General features: G+C 42.4%; 1 protein-coding gene across 1 annotated transcript in view; it reads right to left on the bottom strand.

Annotated features, from left to right (window-relative positions):
* The window catches only part of PACS1 (phosphofurin acidic cluster sorting protein 1), a 143,485-nt gene that overhangs the window by 21,193 nt on the left and 103,248 nt on the right, over positions 1-19,044 (bottom strand). The window contains exons 3-8 of the mRNA XM_027579406.2: positions 9,037-9,126; positions 7,625-7,750; positions 4,439-4,583; positions 4,069-4,160; positions 3,893-3,973; positions 794-853 (exon numbers count right to left, since the gene is read on the bottom strand). Of these exons, the coding sequence (XP_027435207.1) occupies positions 794-853; positions 3,893-3,973; positions 4,069-4,160; positions 4,439-4,583; positions 7,625-7,750; positions 9,037-9,126 (594 nt within the window). The remainder of the gene's footprint in view (positions 1-793; positions 854-3,892; positions 3,974-4,068; positions 4,161-4,438; positions 4,584-7,624; positions 7,751-9,036; positions 9,127-19,044) is intronic.

The raw sequence follows: 19,044 nt of genomic DNA, 5'->3' as shown, positions 1-19,044 counted from the left end.
CCTGAACAGGTACCAGCTGGCCTCCTTAACTAGTCCTCCTTAAGGGCCACAGCTTCACATTCATCGGCATAACCTTGGTGTCCTTTTTGTGACCGAGTCCTGAGAGCAAGGATGTGGTGAGACCACCTTTCCTTTTCAGTGCCCCCCTACCACTCCATACTACGGGCCTGGCATGAGGGAGAAAAGCAGAAGTGCTAATGTACCTCTGCCAAAGAACAGGTGCAAGAAAACCCAGAAGACCGTGACCCTGTACAGGCTGGTTCTATTTTTCTGAGGAGCCCACAGAAGGACAAAGAAACCTCTGAACAATTTTCCTCTCCATCTCTTTTCCAGTGCACTGAGAAGAGAAGCCTGTGAACTGGCACCAGGCCGGTCAGAGCCCAGGGAGGACACTGCTTCTCTATTGATGGCCAATTCTTGGTTACTTTAGGGCTGACCACTGAGGTCAGTCTACCTCACAGGCTGTTGTGCACAATGTTCCCATTCTGATAGGAGGGAAAATTAAACAACAACAACTGGATGTGTTACTAATGTCCCATGCCAGAAGGGTGGTATTAACCAATAGTTGAGTATAACCAGGTTACCCCTGCCTCCAGGTACCGTGAATCCTTGGGTGCTACATGGAAAGCCTTTCTTTCTCTTTTCAAGTAGCTTAAAGCCCTTCTTTAGCTATTCTCTCATTTGGGGGTCCTGCAGTCCTGACTCCCAGTGGCAGGAAAGAATGCACCCCAGGAACGAGGGTGAAACTCAGGGAATTCTACTCACCATCAAACTTGGGAGTAAGGGGTCGTACCTCATCTGAAACTTTAAACCGCTTCAGGAGGGCCACAAACTTCTGTTTGATGTTAGGTTGCTGTAGGAACAAATTGCACAAAAGTTCTCAAACAATACCCACCTGTGGATGGCTTCCCAGGGCCTGATGTAGATACAGCATCAACCCAGCCAATTTAAGTCAACTGAGTGATCTAGAGCCCACTTTTGTAGAGAACTGTGAGAAGACATGAAGATGGGAAAACAGCTTCTACACTCTGGCATGTAAAACCCACCAGGGAAGCAGGCACGTGCATGGTTAATGCTGGAATGATTCCCAGGGCTGTGGGCATAGATGGAAGGAGGAGGTCTCACCCCTCCCTGGGACCCTCCACCACCCACACATCTCAGCTCATCCCTTTCTCAAGCCCTTCAGATCCACGGTGCTGCTTGATGATTTCCACCTGCATATACACAGGCACCTCAAGCATTTTCTTTCTTTTTTTTTTTTTTACCTCAAGCATTTTCAAGAATGTATCACCTTCTGCCTGTGTTTCCATCCTGGGTACCATTATCACCAACACCCTGATCATGGGCGTCTGAACCTAGAGTGTCTCCCCTCCCCTTTTCCCTCACAGCCCAGTGTTCACTAACTCCTATCCTCTTTTTCATCTGTAATACCACTGCTTTCCTTCAGGCCTTTCTCCCCACATCTCTGTGGGTCACTGCAATGGCCTTCAACCATCACTCCTCCACCCTCACACTCCCAGCCAGTTTCCAGTCTTGTTCTCTCCAGAGTCCACAGTGATCATTACAAATGCAAATCTCATCATGTTACTCCCCAAATTAGAGGTCTTCATTGGCCCCCAGTGCCCAGAGAAGAAAGCTGCAGCATCAAGCCTGTGTCTGTCTTGAGGGCTGCCCTGCCTGTCCCTAGCCTCACCTCACCATTGAACACCTCACACCCCCCATTCAAGTGGAAACTGCTGATAGTTCTGTAAAGAATGGCATGCTGCTGTACCCCTCTGGGTCTTTATATATGGTATCTTCTGCCCTGACTACACTTGGTGAAGTTCTATTTATCCTTAGAAACTCATCTCTCGGCATCTGGTCTGTGAAGCCCTCTTGGCATTCCTGCCCAGAGTTGGTCACTTTGCCCTGAGCACCATTGCTGTCCCTTACACCAAGCTCTATCTTCTAGCACCTACTCTACTATGTTGTAGCAGCTGGTTTAGAGGCTGTCTGTGTCCAGACACTGTGATCTCCTTGATGGCAGGGACTAAGCTTTTCTTATCGCTATGTCTCTAACTCCAGGCACAATGACGGTTCCTAAGTACTTCCTGACTGAATGATAGATTTGACATCTGGGGATGGAAGAGACTAACTTGCAAGTAAGACTGAGCCAGGCCTTCAAGAAAAAGCAGGGCTTCCGAAGGTGGAAAGGGCATCCAGAGCAGAGAAAAAGAAGAACAAAAAACACAAATCAATTAGTGTATCTAGAACAAAGTATTCTTGGTAGGGAGAGAAGAATGCATGTGTACAAAAGGAGACAGAAACTAAAGAACCATTACTAAGTCTCTGGTAATCTGACTGGAAAGTGCCTGGAGCTAAAAAAAAAACAAAAAAACAAACAAACCAAAGAACAACCTTTGAGGGAGAGGATATTAATAGGAGCACTGAATTCTGGTCATATAATAGGGTAAGCTATGGTTCATAGGAGACCACAGGGAAAGGTGATTTATAAAGCTCCAGGAGGCACCCTATGGGAAAAAAACAGGGCCTCTCTGTGGTTATGGAACAAGAGAAAGAAGAACTTAACAGAAGGAGCTACAACACAGAGTGATCCTGCAGCCTCTTCCCATCCTGAGTACAACAGCATAAGATGTCTGAAGCCCTGGGGACGTGCCTTACCCAGGCCATACCTGAGGACAACAAAACAGTTCTCACGCTCTCTAGTCATTCATTATTCAATGGGGGAAATCAAGGCCGCAGTCTTGAGGATTTACATTTAAGCCCAGTGATACCTAAGGATGCATGGAGAGATGACAGTGTGGTTTCGTGATGAATGCCAGGCTCAGATGCCACACATTTGGAAGGTCTGGCCTGCATTTATTTCACTCCTGTAGGTGATGGGAATCTCTGCTCTTGGGGTCCCTAGGCTAGTTCTGCACTAGAATCGGGATATGTCTGGGGAAAAATGAAACTGAGTTTCTAGCACTTTTGACTCTCCCACATTTTAGCACAGGAACTCCAGAGTCAATCCAAGTTAACCTAGACCGAGAAACAGACTCTGAACTACAGAGAACAAACTGATGGTTACCGGAGGGAGGTGGGTGGGGGGGATGAGTGAAATAGGTGAAGAGAATTAAGAGTACGCTTATCACAATGAGCACTGAGTAATGTACAGAATTGCTGAATCACTGTATTATACATCTGAAACTAATATAACACTGTAGGTTAACTATACTGCAATTAAAATTAAATTAAAATAAATTTAAAAACAAAAAAACTCTCAAAGTTAACCTAGAAATCCAGGTATTAAGTGTCTCAGTTCAGGATTCTAATTTCACCAAAAATAGTGACTCTTGAGGAAATCTTATATAGGAGACACAATTCAAAGGCATTTGGCTTCAAAGGTTATGGATCCATTAAGGCAGGAACTACACGCACTGTAATTAGACCTTACCAAACCCACAGTTCTAAGCACTAGCCTATTATTTCTGGGTTAAACGATTAAAAATCGTGATAGCCCTAGAGAAGACTGGGTCTGTCCATGTGGTAGGCAGGACGTAATTTGAAGTAGTCACCTGGAGAGGGGACAAGGGGTGTCTGAGGCATTCTGCTTCTTAAGGAAGCATTACCTGTTCCAAAGTCTAAAACAAGGTTTCTCAACCTATTTTCTACCCTGAGATAACCTGAAAAATATAATACGCTCCTGTAAGTAACACTGCTTCTCTACAACAGTGACTCTTAATTAGGTGGTGGTGGTGGAGGAGGAGGAGATAAAAGGGTGTATCAGAACCTCCAGAACCTCCATGTGCAGATTTTTAAAAAGACCCCAGGAAGTTTCAATACACCACTCCCATCCTACCTCCAAATTGAAAATCTCAGCTAAAACATTCCCCAGACCTTTGAGGCTCACCCTTGTGATGGCAGAGGTTGAGGTTAGTTTCCTCCGGGTCTTCTTTACTTTCCGTAGATCTTCATCCTCATAGAACAGGTCCTAAGGGGGTAGGTGGATGGAATGAAGTTGGGAAATCCCAGGAGGGTCTGGAATCATTTCTCAGATACTACATGTGAGGGGTTGTGGAGAGTTACCTGCCCATGCAATGGATCATCACTGCCTTCCTGTTCTGATGAAAAACTTTCCTCCTCTTCCTCAGAATAATTGTCAATATCAGGAGAACGATCTGGAAAGAGACACCTTAGTAAGACAACCTTGCAATGCAAAGATCTGGCCTAAGAGAGTCTGGTTGGCTGGAATCATGGCTCCCATCAGGTGGAAATATGGCTGGGGTAGAGGAGAGGGCCACAGCCATTGTAGGCCACATTTTATTCTCAGGGATCTCTATAAACTTCTTTCATAGGAACATTTTAGGCCCTGGCTTGTTCAGCTTTTCCAGGATGGGGAGCAGGTGATGGGCTTGTTCTTGACCCAGAGGGCCTCCAGATACTGTATACATCTTACCAGAGAGCTTGGATTTGATTCCTTCATGGTCAATGGGCTGGCTGGACAGAGAGTAGATCTTTATTTCTGCCACAGGCACAGAGACATCCTTCACATTGCTGTGCAGGCCAAGCACCAAGGCGCCTTCATTAGGGTGCTGCATCACCTGAGACCACAGGGTAGCAATGCAAATGCCTTACTAGAGGAGGTGAGTTACCATTTTCATAAATCCAAATGGTTGTGCAAGCCAATGGGAATGGCATTGTGCGAATACATTTTCTTTCTCACTATTTTTCAAATCCAAGGTTACTGTTCTCCTATTACCTTCAAGGTCTTACTTGAAATGCCAGCCACTGGTCAGGCCCCGTGCTTAAAAACAAAAATCAAGCCTCAAGACTGAAAATGATGGTTAATCTCTAGGACTACATTTTAGTTTTAGTCTTTGACAGAGAACTAGTTCTCCTAGCTGGGTGGAGCCACCCTGCAGATGGTGGTCACCTGTGTCTGGCAATGGGGAAAAGGACCTACAGGATGTGAGAAAACGGAAGGGCTTGACACAGGTGGGGAAATGTGGTGTCCATAATACTTCACTCCCTACAGTCCCTCATACTGATTCAAAACCCAAAGAAGAAAGACCGAAAGGCTGGGACTATTTCACATATTCTATTTATTAAGGTCACAAAAATTTTCCTATTTAATGTACTAAAGTAGACATAAGTTAAAACGGATCTGTGGGCTGGCTGCATGGGGGCTGGGCATGTGGCAGCGGCAGAGTTCTGCAAGAGGGGGAAGCCTCCTGGTGCCAGCCACATGGGGAATTCCATGCAGAATGGGAGGCCACCAGATCCTGCAGACAGGACTGTGATGGATGTCAACTATTTCCGAGCGGCAGGATTTGAGGAGCAAGCTAGTGCTTCTCAGGAACAGGAAATCGATGGATGGAAAATCCCTGCTATTGATGACAAGAAATGACACGTTGACAGGACTTGAGTTAAATGGGGGCCTGCCCTGAAAATCTACAAGTATCATGTAAAACCTCTGCAGACAAAGCATTTAAAGAACAACGCTTCATAGTACAGCCAAACTAGGGTCTTAGACGTCAAAAAATACATAATGACATAATTTTGTTTCATGTGATGAAATTCTGTAAACATAATACACACGTGTATATGTAAAGAATTTCAGTCAAAGAAACGTCATCCTATCGAACAGATGAGGCAATTCATTGGCTGACTGAACTCAGCCAGGAGGAGCACGGATACCTTGTGGACAGGATGGAGCTTGTCAAACAGAGGGATCTTCAGTCTTTGACATGACTGAACAGCCCTCCCCACTAAAGGGATTTTCTTCACAGACTGCTTTCCCAAAATCCTTGAAAAAGGACCAAATTGAATGATTTTTTGGTTACCAATGTAGGGAGATTACAAACAAGAAAACTTGGGGAAGGGGAGAAAAGAGAGAGAGATGGCGGTCTTCCTTGAATTCCTCTGCTCCTGAGAGCTTGTGTTATTTGGATGGAATTGACAACACCCCTTTTCACAGAGGCTCCTTCACTTGACCTTACTAAGGCTTCGCTGGGATCCACTGTGGGGGGATGTTTGAGATGATGATGTTGAGATGATGTTTGAGGCGTCATGGCCCCTACAGGAGCAGAACCTCTGAAAACAGAAACTCTGCTGTGTCTTGGGGATATCCAAATCTGAGATAATTTGAGCATCAAAATAAAAATGACAGTTACAGATTAAACCCCACTGAATTAAACAGGAATCCATACGTCCATAACTAATACAAAAAAATGAACCAATCAATAAATGGGAAAGAAGAGAAAGCTCTCTCTTTCAAGAGAAAGCGAACTCATATATATAGCAGGAATGATAGGATTAGAAAGTCACTGTCTGGCAAGCATCAAAATAATAGATTCAGGCAAGAATCATTAATAGATGCTAAAACTAGTTGGTGAAGTCATGAGGAGAGAAAATGTTGCTACAAAGTCTCAAAACATCTCCCTATAAAATATTTTTTCATTGGTAAATACAAAAAAATGTATTAATTTAGGTTGGAAATCCTGGCAGACATCATCTTAATCAAGCAATAAAAGCTAACCTCACCAGAAATGGAACAAATCGACGTGGAGCACTGCCTGTGTTGCACTGGGAGGAACACAGCATTACTTCTGTGGTAATTCTGTCAAAAATGTGTAAGTTGAATCTAATCTTCAAAAAACATCAGACAAACCCAAACTGAGGAACATTCTATAAGGTAACCACCCTGTACACTATTTTTCATTCTTTTTTTTTAACCGATACTCTTAAAAAAAGTCAAGGGAATGAAAGACAAGGCAAATCTGAGGGACTGTTGAAAATTGAAGGAGACTAAAAAGGCATGAAAATTAAATGAACACATAATCCTAGATTAAATCCTGGGCCTGTAAAGGACATTACTGAGACACCTGGTGCGATGTGAATAGGGACTGTGCGTTGGATGGTGATCTTGATCTTTATGGCAGGCATGGTGCTGACCACACAGGAGAGTATTCTTATTTTTAGGAAATTAACATAGTGCGGTATTAACGTGTAATAGGGCATCGTGTCTGCAACTTACTCTCAGTGGTTCAAAGAAAATAATATGCATGAATGCTTATATTCATGGAAAATAAAGTGAATGTGGTAATAAGTTAGCACTGAAGAATCTAAAGGAAGGTATATGGGAATTCTTTATACTACTCTTACAACTTTTCTATAAGTTTGAATTTTCTTTTTTTTTTTAAATACACTCCCATGCATGGTTTTATTTATTTATTTATTTATTTATTTATTTATTTATTCATTCATTCATTCATGAAAGACAGAGAGAGAGAGAGAGAGGCAGAGGGAGAAGCAGGCTCCCAAGGATCAGAGAGCCCGATGAGGGACTCGATCCCAGAACTCTGGGATCATTACCTGAGCCGAAGGCAGATGCTTAACTATCTGAGCCACCCAGGCGCCCAGTTTGAATTTTCTTTTAAACTTAAAGAAAAACATTTTGTGAGGGAGAAAGTACCTGGATAAGAAGAGGTATATCCTGAATTTCCAATAAAAGAACTGACTTGTAAAATAAACTAAAACACCCGGCCAATGGGCTGGGAAAATCATTTGCTGGGCTCAGCTGGCTGGGCCTGGTGTCTCTCTTGGGCTCTCTGACCTAAAGGCTGGAGACAGTTCCTCTTACCTCTGCCATGTTGATGAGTCCCACAGCTAGGGTTTTATAGCCCAAGATGGTCCGGTTCTTGTAGCGCTTTCTCCTTTGCAACATGATCTGTAGCTTGTTGGCATCTCGCTTCAGGAAATGAGGATACTGCCAAATATAAAAGAGTCAAGCACGGTTAATAAGCAACTGAGTCTTGGGGCACTTGTGTGGCTCAGTAGGTTGAGTGTCTGCCTTTGGCTCAGGTCATGATCCCAAGGTCCTGGGATCGAGCCCTGTATCTGGCTCCCTGCTCAGCGGGCAGCCTGCTTCTCCCTCTTCCTCTGCCCCTCCCCCTGCTTGTGCTCTTTCTCAAATAAATAAAATCTTAAAAAAAAAAAAGCAAATGGGTCCTTGGTGGGTTCTGGTCCTGCTGGAGGATACAGTGCAAATTTTCTGTGCCTCACTGTCTTCTGTCTTTACAAGGCTGGGAATCAGGGGTGAAGGAGCCACCCTTAAGTCGCTGCTGAGGGTCTGATTCTGCTTGGTGCCTGACTTCCATTCTGCAGCTCTGTGGTAAACACATGTTCAGAAAACTGCCTCTTGGTGGCTCAGTTGGTTAAGAGTCTGCCTTTGGCTCAGGTCATGATCCTGGGGCCCTGGGATTAAGCCCCTTGTCAGCTCCCTGCTCAGGGGGGAGTCGGCTTGTCCCTCTCCCTGCCCATCCACTCAACTCCCCCCGCCACCACCCCGCCGGCTCGTGCTTTCTTTCTCACTCTCTCTCCAATAAATAAAATCTTTTTAAAAAAGAAAAGAGGGGTGCCTGGGTGGCTCAGTCTGTTAAGCGTCTGCCTTCGGCTCAGGTCATGGTCCCAGGGTCCTGGGATCGAGCCCCGCATCAGGCTCCTGGCTCAGCGGGAAGCCTGCTTCTCCCTCTCCCACTCTCCCTGCTTGTGTTCCCTCTCTCGCTGCGTCTCTGTCAAATAAATAAATAAAATCTTAAAAAAAAAAAAGAAAGAAAGAAAAGAAAACTGCCTCTTTCCTTGCCATGTGACCAAGTGTTTTCTCCATGTGCTTCAATTTGGGCTCCTGGGATTATGATGAGAGAGGGACATACTAAAGAGGATAAGGAGGAGAAGGGAAGGAATTGAGATTACAACCTGGGGGCAGAACGAGACTGAAGGGGACACATTCAGCTGGAGTGTGGGCTGCAGATTACCAAGGAGAGGTAATGGGGCTGAGGGCAGGCTAACAGCCTTATCCAAGGAAAAGGAAAAGAACTTGGGTCTCAGCATCCTCACTGTGACTGGCTAAGTGACTGCTCTGGCCCTTCAGGCTAGTGATAGAGGATCAATTCATTGGGCTATGGCTGCTCTTGGATAAAACAGTCTCCAGATTAAAGGACTATTTAGAGACTAGACTGGACATTAGCGACCTAAGATTGAGTAGACTCTTACCTGAAGGGAGAAGGTTAATTGGAGTTCTGTTTCCACCAGTCCACTAGCTGGAAGGACGATCTCATTGGAGCGAAGAATCCTTTTTGAACCCTGAAACCAAGAAAAAATAGGTCAAATATGTATCATCAAAAATCAGACCAAAAGAAATACTAAGTTTGCAAACAACTTTTAAACTCTACAAATATTCTTACCAAATATTTCAATGGTCTTTGTTAGGCTCATTAAAATCAAGCCACATCATAGGTATGATTTTACATGTATTATGTTGTGTGTTCATAAAAGGTTTTCACACAAAAGTGATTTATTTTTGCACGTGAGTTCTCCTAACACTCCCAAAGAAGAGCTTTCCCCATGCTCACCTCTGCCTCCCTTCTTCCTCTCAAATTGACACTTCACCTGCACTGTCTTGTCTTTGGGCCTTTCTTTTCACGTGCTTTTTTTTCTTCTTGGATGCTCACTCGTGCTTCTACATATACCTAAGGCACTCATCTTTCAGGTCTCAGTTTAATGTTTTTCCAGGAACCTTTCCTTTCAGCCCTACCTCTTCCAACCTAACAACGGGCTAGATACCCCAGCATTTTTAGCTCTAAAAATAAAGTTGGGCCAAACTATTCCTAAGGTGTAAAAAGAGATCAGCAGGAGGGCCTAAGGAATGTCAGTAAATTTGTATAAATTATTTTTTAATTGAGATTTAATTTAAACACGGTGAAATGCCCAGATCTCCAGTACACAGATCAATGAGTTGATAAATGCATATACCTGTGTAACCCACATCTGCCTCAGGACGTACATCATTTCTATTGCTCCAGAAAAACTCTGTGATCCTTCCCAAACAATTCTACACTGCTCTTTCAGAGGTAAGCACTTGTTCTGATTTCTTTCACCATAGGTTAGTTTTGCGAATTCTAAAATTCCATATAAATGGAGTCATATGGTATGCACTATTCTGGTTGGGCTTCTTCAAACATCTTTTGAGGTTCATACAGGGTATTGCATGTATTAGTAGTTCATTCCTTTTTATTGCCGAGTGGAATTCCATTCTATGAATATACCACACTTTGTCCATTCTACTGTTGCTGAACATTCACATTTGGGTCATTTCTAGTTTTTGGCTATTATGGCTCATGTTGCCATTTTGTTACAAGTCTGTGTAGACCTATATGTTGTTACTTTTTCTTAGGCAAACACCTAGGAGAGGAATTGCTGGGTCTTAGGGTAGATGTATGTTTAACTTTATGAGAAACTGCCAGACCAAAGTGTTGATACCATTCCCACCCCCAGCAGCAGTGTATGAGAGCTCCAGTTACTCCATATCTTCACCAGCACTTGGTGTGATGAGGCTTTGATTCATGGATTCTAATGGGTACATACAGTGGAATATCGCTGTGGGTGCAATTTGCATTTCTCTGATGACTATTACTATTAAGCACCTTTCCATTAGTTTATTGATCATTTGTAAACTGCCATTTATGAGGTGCCTGGTCAAACATTTTCATCCAGGTTTGTTTAACTTGCTTTTGAATTGTAAGAGTTTTTTTTATGTATACAAGTCACTTGTCAGATATATGTATTGTAAATATTTCCTTGCCTACTTATTTTCTTAATGGTATCTTTTGATGAAGTATTTATTATTTTTTTATGGTTAATGCATTCTGGGTCCTAAGAAATCTCTGCCTACTCTAAGATTGTGCAGTTACTCTGCTGTGTTGGAGCAGGTATTCTGCTGTTTCCCTTTAACAATTTTATAATTTGGGCGCCTGGGTGGCTCAGTCGTTAAGCGTCTGCCTTTGGCTCAGGTCACGATCCCAGAGTCCTGGGATCGAGCCCCACATTAGGCTCCCTGCTCAGCGGGAAGCTTGCTTCTCCCTCTCCCACTCTCCCTGCTTCTGTTCCTTCTCTTACTGTCTCTCTCTCTGTCAAATAAATAAAATCTTAAAAAATTTTGTTTAATAATTTTAGTTTTTATATTTAGGTTTTATATCCATTTCTAATTTTTGTTTTTACAAAATGCAAATTTTGTTTATTGCAGGAAGGAAAATCTAAATACAATATTTCACAATGTTTTTGTAATGAGAATAGTATTAAATCATACCAATGAAAAATAATAAAGGAAATTCTGCCTCATCTGTTAGATAACACTTTTCATAATAACCACTATTACGAACAAGAATCTTGACAAAATTTTTACCTGACTTTATTGATTTGATTTTAAAAAATCTCTGTAAAATGAATCTCAGAAATGCTGAAAGAATTCAAAATGTGGTTTATATATAGCAGTGGTTCCAACCAGAGGTAGGAGACATTTGGCAATATTCAGACATAATTTTGGTTATTATATATATATTTTTTAAGATTTTATTTATTTGACACAGATAGAGAGAGAGAGAGCACAAGCAGGGGGAGCGGCAGGCAGAGCGAGAAGGAGAAGCAGGCTCTCTGCCGAGCAAGGAGCCCGATACGGGGCTCAATCCCAGGACCCTGGGATCGTGACCTGAGCTGAAGGCAGCCGCTTAACCGACTGAGCCACCCAGGCGCCCCAGTTTTGGTTATTATAACTGGTGTGTGTGTGTGTGTGTGTGTGTGTGCGCGTGCGCGTGTGTGAAGTATTTCTAGAGGGTAGAGGCCAGGGTTGTTGCTGACCATCCTGTGATGCACCAACAGACCCCACGTGTCTAGTGCCACTGCTGAGAAACCCTGCTCTAGCTGAAACCTCATCTCCACTGAATACATGGCTTCTTGGGTAACTCTCTCAAATGGTGGCCATTTTTCTCCCATAACCCACACACCACTGGATTAGAGATGGGGAAGGTGTCCTTGTTTTCATCACCAGCTCTAGAACATTCTCCCCTCCACCTCTCTAAAAACCCTATTCTAAATTGATGCCCTCAGTTCATATTACCCTCTATTCCCTGTTGTTGCTGGGATCTTTAACTGTAGTCATTCCTGCTCATTTCTTGATTTTAGCTCCTCACTCACTGTTCTCCCCAGTAGTACACCAGCCATAACTCTCTGTGGTTTCAATATATGCTCTTTCCTACATCATGGTTGTCTCAATCCCCTAATCCCTCTCTTCCGATGATCTTGTCCTCACACTTGTCTTAGCTACTCACCCAAACGATCATACTCTGGATCTTATCATTACCAATAATTACAACCAATACCTAATCTCAGTTTCATGCTCCCCACTCTGATTACCACCTATCTTTTCAGCTCATTCTCTCTGGTTTGTCAACAACAATAATCCTTCAGACCCACCAGGGCCTACAATCCAAGGATCCTTCCATTGTTTCAATTTTCCTCAGGCCCCTGTTGTCTGTCTCTCCTCCTTACCCAGCTTAAATGCCACAGTCAATCTTTATAAATATGTTCTTGCACACAACCTTAACTCCTGTGCTCTGCTGCTAGTTTGCCATACTCATTTGGTAAAAATTACAACCCTATTTAAATTCAACTTCAGGGCACCTGGGTAGCTCAGTTGGTTAAGCATCTGCCTTCGGCTCAAGTCATGATCCCAGAGTCCTAGGATCGAGCCCCGCATTGGGCTCTCTGCTCAGCGGGGAGTCTGCTTCTCCCTCTCCCTCTGCCCCTTCCCCTGCTCCTGCTCTCTTTCTCTCAAATAAATAAAATCTTAAGGGGGGGGGGGAATCAGAGGGGGAGATGAACCATGAGAGACTATGGACTCTAGGAATCAAACTGAGGGTTTTGGGGGGACGGGGAATGGGTGAGCATGGTGATGGGTATTAAGGAGGGCACGTATTGCATGGAGCACTGGATGCACTGATTCACGCAAACAGTGAATCATGGAACACTTAAAAAAAAAAATCTAACTGCACCAGCTGAACATGCCCAGAGAGAATCATATAATCAGGCGAACTGGTCTGTCTTTTAATATATGACCCCAAAACAGTAATGAGCCGACAAGGCAACCTGACAATTTACTCTGTATTGTCTCAAGTCTTTCCACTTTTCTGCTGTACTTGATGATGGTTTTATACCTTCTCATTTTTCCTCAAACCTCTAACATCCCCTCACCTCTCCTCACTCTAAGCTGATAACCTTGATTCCTACTTTGCTGACAAAATGCAAGCAATGGGAAAAGGGCTCCCACAACTCCCAGCACACCTACCTACTTAGCGCATCTGTGCTCATGTCTCCTTCATCCCTCCCGTTATACAGATGAAGGCTCCTCTCCCATCTGAAGTCAACTGCTCCACTCGGGCATCAGAGCTCATTCCTTCTCACCTGCTCAAATGCTCTCCTACCCAGTCTTTCCTCTCCTGCATAATCAACTTTCCTCTTTCTCTGGATCATTTCCACTAACAAACACGCTGTTATTTCTCTCATCTTAAAAAACCAAAAACCAAACCAAATCAAAACAAAAAATAACTCTCTCATCCCCATGTCCCCTGCTCGATACCAACCTATATCTTGCCTTCACTTTATAGTGAACTCCCCAAGAGGTCTATTTTTACTCTCCTGAAGTCCTCTTCTTTCATTTTCTCTTAAATGCATTCCAGTCAATCTTCCTATCTCCACCAGTCCACCAAAAATGCTATCGACAAGGTCTCAAATAATCTTCACTTTAAAGAATCTGATGATCTGTTCTCATCTCCTTTGACTTAACTGCAGCCTTTTTTTTTTTTTTTAAGATTTTATTTATTTATTTGACAGAGAGACTCAGCCAGAGAGGGAACACAAGCAGGGCGAGTGGGAGAGAGAGAAGCATGCTTCCCGCGGAGCAGGGAGCCCGATGCGGGGCTCGATCCCAGGACCCCTGGGATCATGACCTGAGCTGAAGGCAGAGGCTCAACAACTGAGTCACCCAGGCGCCCCTATCTGCAGCTTTTGATAGAGCCCATCGCCCTTGACTTCCAGCAACACTTCCTTCACCTGACTTCTAGAACCTCTACTCTTGGATTTCCTCTCATCCTCTGGCTACTCTTTCTTGGTCTCCATTTCAGGTCCTTCCTCTCCTCGCTGACTTCCTATTGTTGGAGTGCCTGGGGCCTCAATCCTTAGACCTGTTCTCTTCTCTACATTCACTCTACTTCTAATTCTCTCATCCAATCTTAGGGTTTTAATTAAATATACTCTTCAAATTATATCTCTATCCCAGACCTCCCTCCTGGACTCTAAACCTATATATTCAATTGCCTATTCAACATCTCCTCCTGGGCATTTAATAGGCATCTCCAACATAATACGATAAGCCGAGTTTTGGATCTTTCCCTCCAAATCTGCTTCACCCACAGTCTTCTCCATCTTGCTTAATGGCATTTCCACCCACCAACTGCTCAAGAAAAAACTCTGGTGGGGCACCTGGCTGGCTTGGTTGATACAACATGTGCCTCTTGATCTCAGGGTCGTGAGTTCAAGCCCCATGTCAGGTGTAGAGAGATTGTTTAAATAAGCTTTAAAAAGAAAAGAAAAGAAAAAACTCTGGTGCCACCCTCATCTCTTGCCTGAATTACTGCTATGGCCTGTTAACTGGTCTTCCTGATTCCTCTTTCCCACCTATAAGTCTCTTCACCACACAACAGCCAGAGTGATACCATCAGTCCTTTGCTCGAAACCCTCCAATTCACACAGATTGAAAACCACAGACCTTGCAATTATCTGCGCACATCCTGTCCCCCCTACTTCTTTGACTTCATCTCCTACTGTTCTCATTCCTCTCCAGCCTCACTGACCACCTCCTCCTTCCTCTTGATCCTGTCAGACACATGCCTGCCTTAGGGCCTTTCTTTGCCTTTGCCCCTCTAACTAGACTGCTCTTTCTCCAGATATTGCATAGCTCCCTCCCTCACCTCCTTCAAAGTCTTTGCATAAATGTCATCTTCTCAATGAGGCCTACCCTGACCACCACACAGAATTTGTAACTTTCCTCATCTCTGGCATACTCCATCCCTTTATCTTCTTTTATTTATTTCCCCACAGGACATATCTCCTTCCAATAGCAGTGGCCCTCACTATGTGAATGCTCGATATCCAAATATGTGCTGTAAATACTTGTAAAAATTTCTATCCCAACTGCATTATCTGAACTGCATACCTGTTACACCCAATCTGCATGTGCAGGTAACAGGACAGAGTGCAGGGCAGTCACAGGGTCACAGTGAGCACTGGCACTTTTAAAGCATGGTGCACTACTGTTCTCACCTTTCCCACCCTTCTCCAAAGATTTGCTCTTCATGGGTCCCAGTATTTGCTTCTTCCAGGTGCCTGGGGCACTACCAACTTGAATCCAACTTCAAAATTATCTTTAGTATCTTTACATATCATCTTTAAGCTATGTAACAGTATATCTTCATTTGCAGTATAGAAGCAAAATAATTTATATCTGATACAATATCATTATGTACAACACATAAAAATACACATTAAGGAGTATTAACGCATTAAAAATTAGGTTCCTGGTGTTCTATTTATTTAAAGATTTTATTTATTTGAGAGAGAGATAGAAAGCACCCGCTCGAGAGACAGCATGAGCTGAGGGGGGAGGCGGAAGGCAGAGGGAGAGGGAGAAGCAGATTCCCTGTTGAGTGAGGAGTCTGATGCGGGGCTGGATCCCAGGGCCCCGAGATCATGACCTGAACCGAAGGCAGATGCTTAACCAACTGAGTTAATCAGGCGCTCCGGTTCCTAGTGTTTTAAATGCCTCGTTTTAAAATATAAGATTATTGGTGAATGGTCACACAGATATTTAAGAGCGTTATAGTAATATCTGAGGAAATAGGTGGAGATTTCTTGGATGTCTGAGAATTCACTGTTATTTTTCCCATTTAAATAATGGAAGATAGGCTGCTGCCATCCAACATGTTTCCCAGAATGGATTAGATTTCAAGGGAAGTCTGTAGATAATGTTCTTATTTATTATGTTTGTTGTCTCTTTCCTTCTACTACAATGATTCTTAAACTTTTCAGTCACAGAATCTTTCTACACTCAAAAATTATATACCCAAATAGCTTTTGTTTATGTAGGTACATCTATCAATATTTACCATATTGGGAATTATAACTGAGATATTTAAAAATATGTATTAATTCACTTAAAAATAATAAACCTTTCATGTGTTTACATAAAAACATTTTTTATGAAAATATCTTTTCCAAAACAAAAACAATTTAGTAAGAAGATGCCATGGTTTTTTTAATAACAATTTTATTGGGATATAATTCAAATACTGTACAATTCACCCATTTAAAGTGTACAATTCAATGGCTTTTAGGATATTCAGAGTTGTGCAAACATTACCACAATCAATTCCAGAGCATTTTCATCATCCCAAAAAGAAGCCCCATACTCTTTAGCTGTCACCCTACTAACCATCTCATCCTCCACCCCCCAGCCCTAGGCAACCACTAATTTAATTTCTGACTCTATCAATTTACCTATTGTGGATATTTCATATAAATGGAATCATACAATACATGGTCTTTTGTGCCTGTCTTTCATTTAGCACAATGTTTTCAAGGTTCATCCATGTTGTGGCATGGATATACTTTATTATTTTTTTTATTGACAAAAAATATCCCATTGCATTGATATACCACCTTTTTCATATCCATTCCTCAGTTAATGGACTTGGTTTGTTTCCAATTTTTGGGTATTATGAATAGATGCTGCAATGAGCATTTATGTGCAAAGTTTTATATGGATGTTTTCATTTCTCTTGGGTACCATCTAGGAGTGGAATTGCTGGGTCATCTGGTACCTCTACGTCACACCTTTTCAGGAACTGCCAATCTGTTTCCAAGATGGCTGCATCATTTTACATTCTCAACAGCAGTATGAAGGGGAGGGTATACTTTTACATTTCTGCAAATCTCTTTACTGTCTGGCTAATAGAAGACAACTGGATTCCTCTACCTGCTTCTGTATTCAATTTGTTGCAAAATATTGTTTTGATTGAGTATATGAAAAAAATCCAGACTCAAGAAGATACAGAGTTAAAAAAAAAGGAGGAGGCTTTTGTAGCACTGTTATATATTAAAATTAACAGAAAAAGGACAACAGTGGAAAAACTGGGAAATCTGAATAAAGTCTTTAATTTAGTTAATAGTATTGTACCAATGATAATTTCTTAGTTTTGATAAATGTACCATGGCTAAGAAAGATGTTAACATTGGGAAAAGCTGGGCAAAGGGAATACAGGAACTCTATGTACTATCCCTGCATCTCTTCTGCAAATTTAAAATTATTTCAAAATAAGATGTTAAAAACAAAAATTTTATCCATTGGTCTATTTTGTTCTTTGAACGGATCTTTTACCCAGCATGATTTTGTAACATCATACATTGGTCATTTGGAAAACACTGGTTCATGAGTTAGGCAAACCTTTCAAATGTTACACATTTAAAAAAAACTTCTTTTATTAACATATATTATTTGTTTCAGGGGTACAGGTCTGTGATTCATTCTTCATAATTCACAGTGCTCACCATAGCACATACCCTCCCCAATGTCCATCACCCAGCCACCCCATCCCTCCTACCCCCCACCACTCCAGCAACCCTCAGTTTGTTTCCTGGGATTAAGAGTCTCTTATGGTTTGTCTCCCTCTCTGGTTTCATCTTGTTTCATTTTTTCCTCCCTTCCCCTATGATCCTCTGTCTTGTTTCTCAAAATCCTCATATCAGTGAGACCACATGCTACCTGTATTTCGCTTAGCATCCACGTCATTGCAAATGGCAAGATTTCATTTTTTTGATGGCTGCATAATATTCCATTGTGTGTGTGTGTGTGTGTGTGTGTAATTACATATATATATATGTGTATATATATATGTATGTATGTATATATATATATTTATATATACCACATCTTCTTTATCCATTCATCTGTTGATGGACATCTAGGCTCTTTCCATAGTTTGGTGATTGTGGACATTGCTGCTATAAACACTGGGGTGCAGGTGCCCCTTCGGATCACTACATTTGTATCTTTGGGGTAAATACCCAGTAGTGCAATTGCTGGGTCGTAGGGTAGCTCTATTTTCAACTTTCTGAGGAACCTCCATACTGTTTTCCAGAATGGCTGCACCAGCTTGCATTCCCACCAACAGTGTAGGAGGGTTCCCCTTTTTCCGCATCCTTGCCAACATCTGTCATTTCCTGACTTGTTAATTTTAGCCATTCTGACTAGTGTGAGGTGGACACATTTTTTATTATACAATTTAAAAAATTATTATCGGGGCGCCTGGGTGGCTCAGATGGTTAAGTGTCTGCCTTCGGCTCAGGTCATGATCCTGGAGTGCTGGGATCGAGTCCCACATCAGGCTCCCTGCTCCTTGGGAGCCTGCTTCTCCCTCTGCCTTTCTCTCTCTCTGCCTCTCTCTCTGTCTGTCTCTCATGAATAAATAAATAAAATCTTAAAAAAAATTATCATTACTATCACCACTGATCTTTTCAGAAAAGTCCTTAAGAATTGGGAAGCTGTGAAGCTTATAGTGACAGACACATTTTCCAAAATTCTAATTTTCACTTGAAAGATCAAATTTTATTTTTCATTGGCCAAAAATATTCTCAGTTGTTTCCCTAGAAGTGATAGGTTCACTTTGCTCATTTTCAAGAAAATATCTTCCAAGTAGCTGCGTTTGAATAACCAGTTTGTCTATAAGGCCTTCTTTCACATAAAAATGGTGTTCCATAACAAAAGCAGTTATTATTTATTTATTTATTTATTTGAGAGAGAGAGCATGTGAACATGAGCAGGGGGAGGGGCAGAGGGAGAGGGAGAGAGAATCTTAAGCTGGCTCCATGTCCAGTGCAGAACCTTGGCATGGGGTTCCATCTCACGACCCAAGATCATGACCTGAGCTGAAATCAAGAGCCAGACGATTAAATGACTGAGCCACCCAGGTGCCCCCCAAAAGCAGCTATTTTAATTCACAACTGAATTGCACAACTATTTGTTTAAGACAATAGCCATACTTCACTATGAAGCAGAAGTGCTTAAAGCATGTTTGGGACACCTGGGAGGCTCCGTTGGTTAAGTGTCCAACTCTT

The sequence above is a fragment of the Zalophus californianus genome, chromosome 11 (assembly GCF_009762305.2).
Source record: "Zalophus californianus isolate mZalCal1 chromosome 11, mZalCal1.pri.v2, whole genome shotgun sequence".
NCBI classification, from domain to species: domain Eukaryota; kingdom Metazoa; phylum Chordata; class Mammalia; order Carnivora; family Otariidae; genus Zalophus; species Zalophus californianus.
The sequence above is the reverse complement of the archived record's forward strand: the minus strand, read 5'-3'. Positions and strand labels throughout refer to the sequence as shown.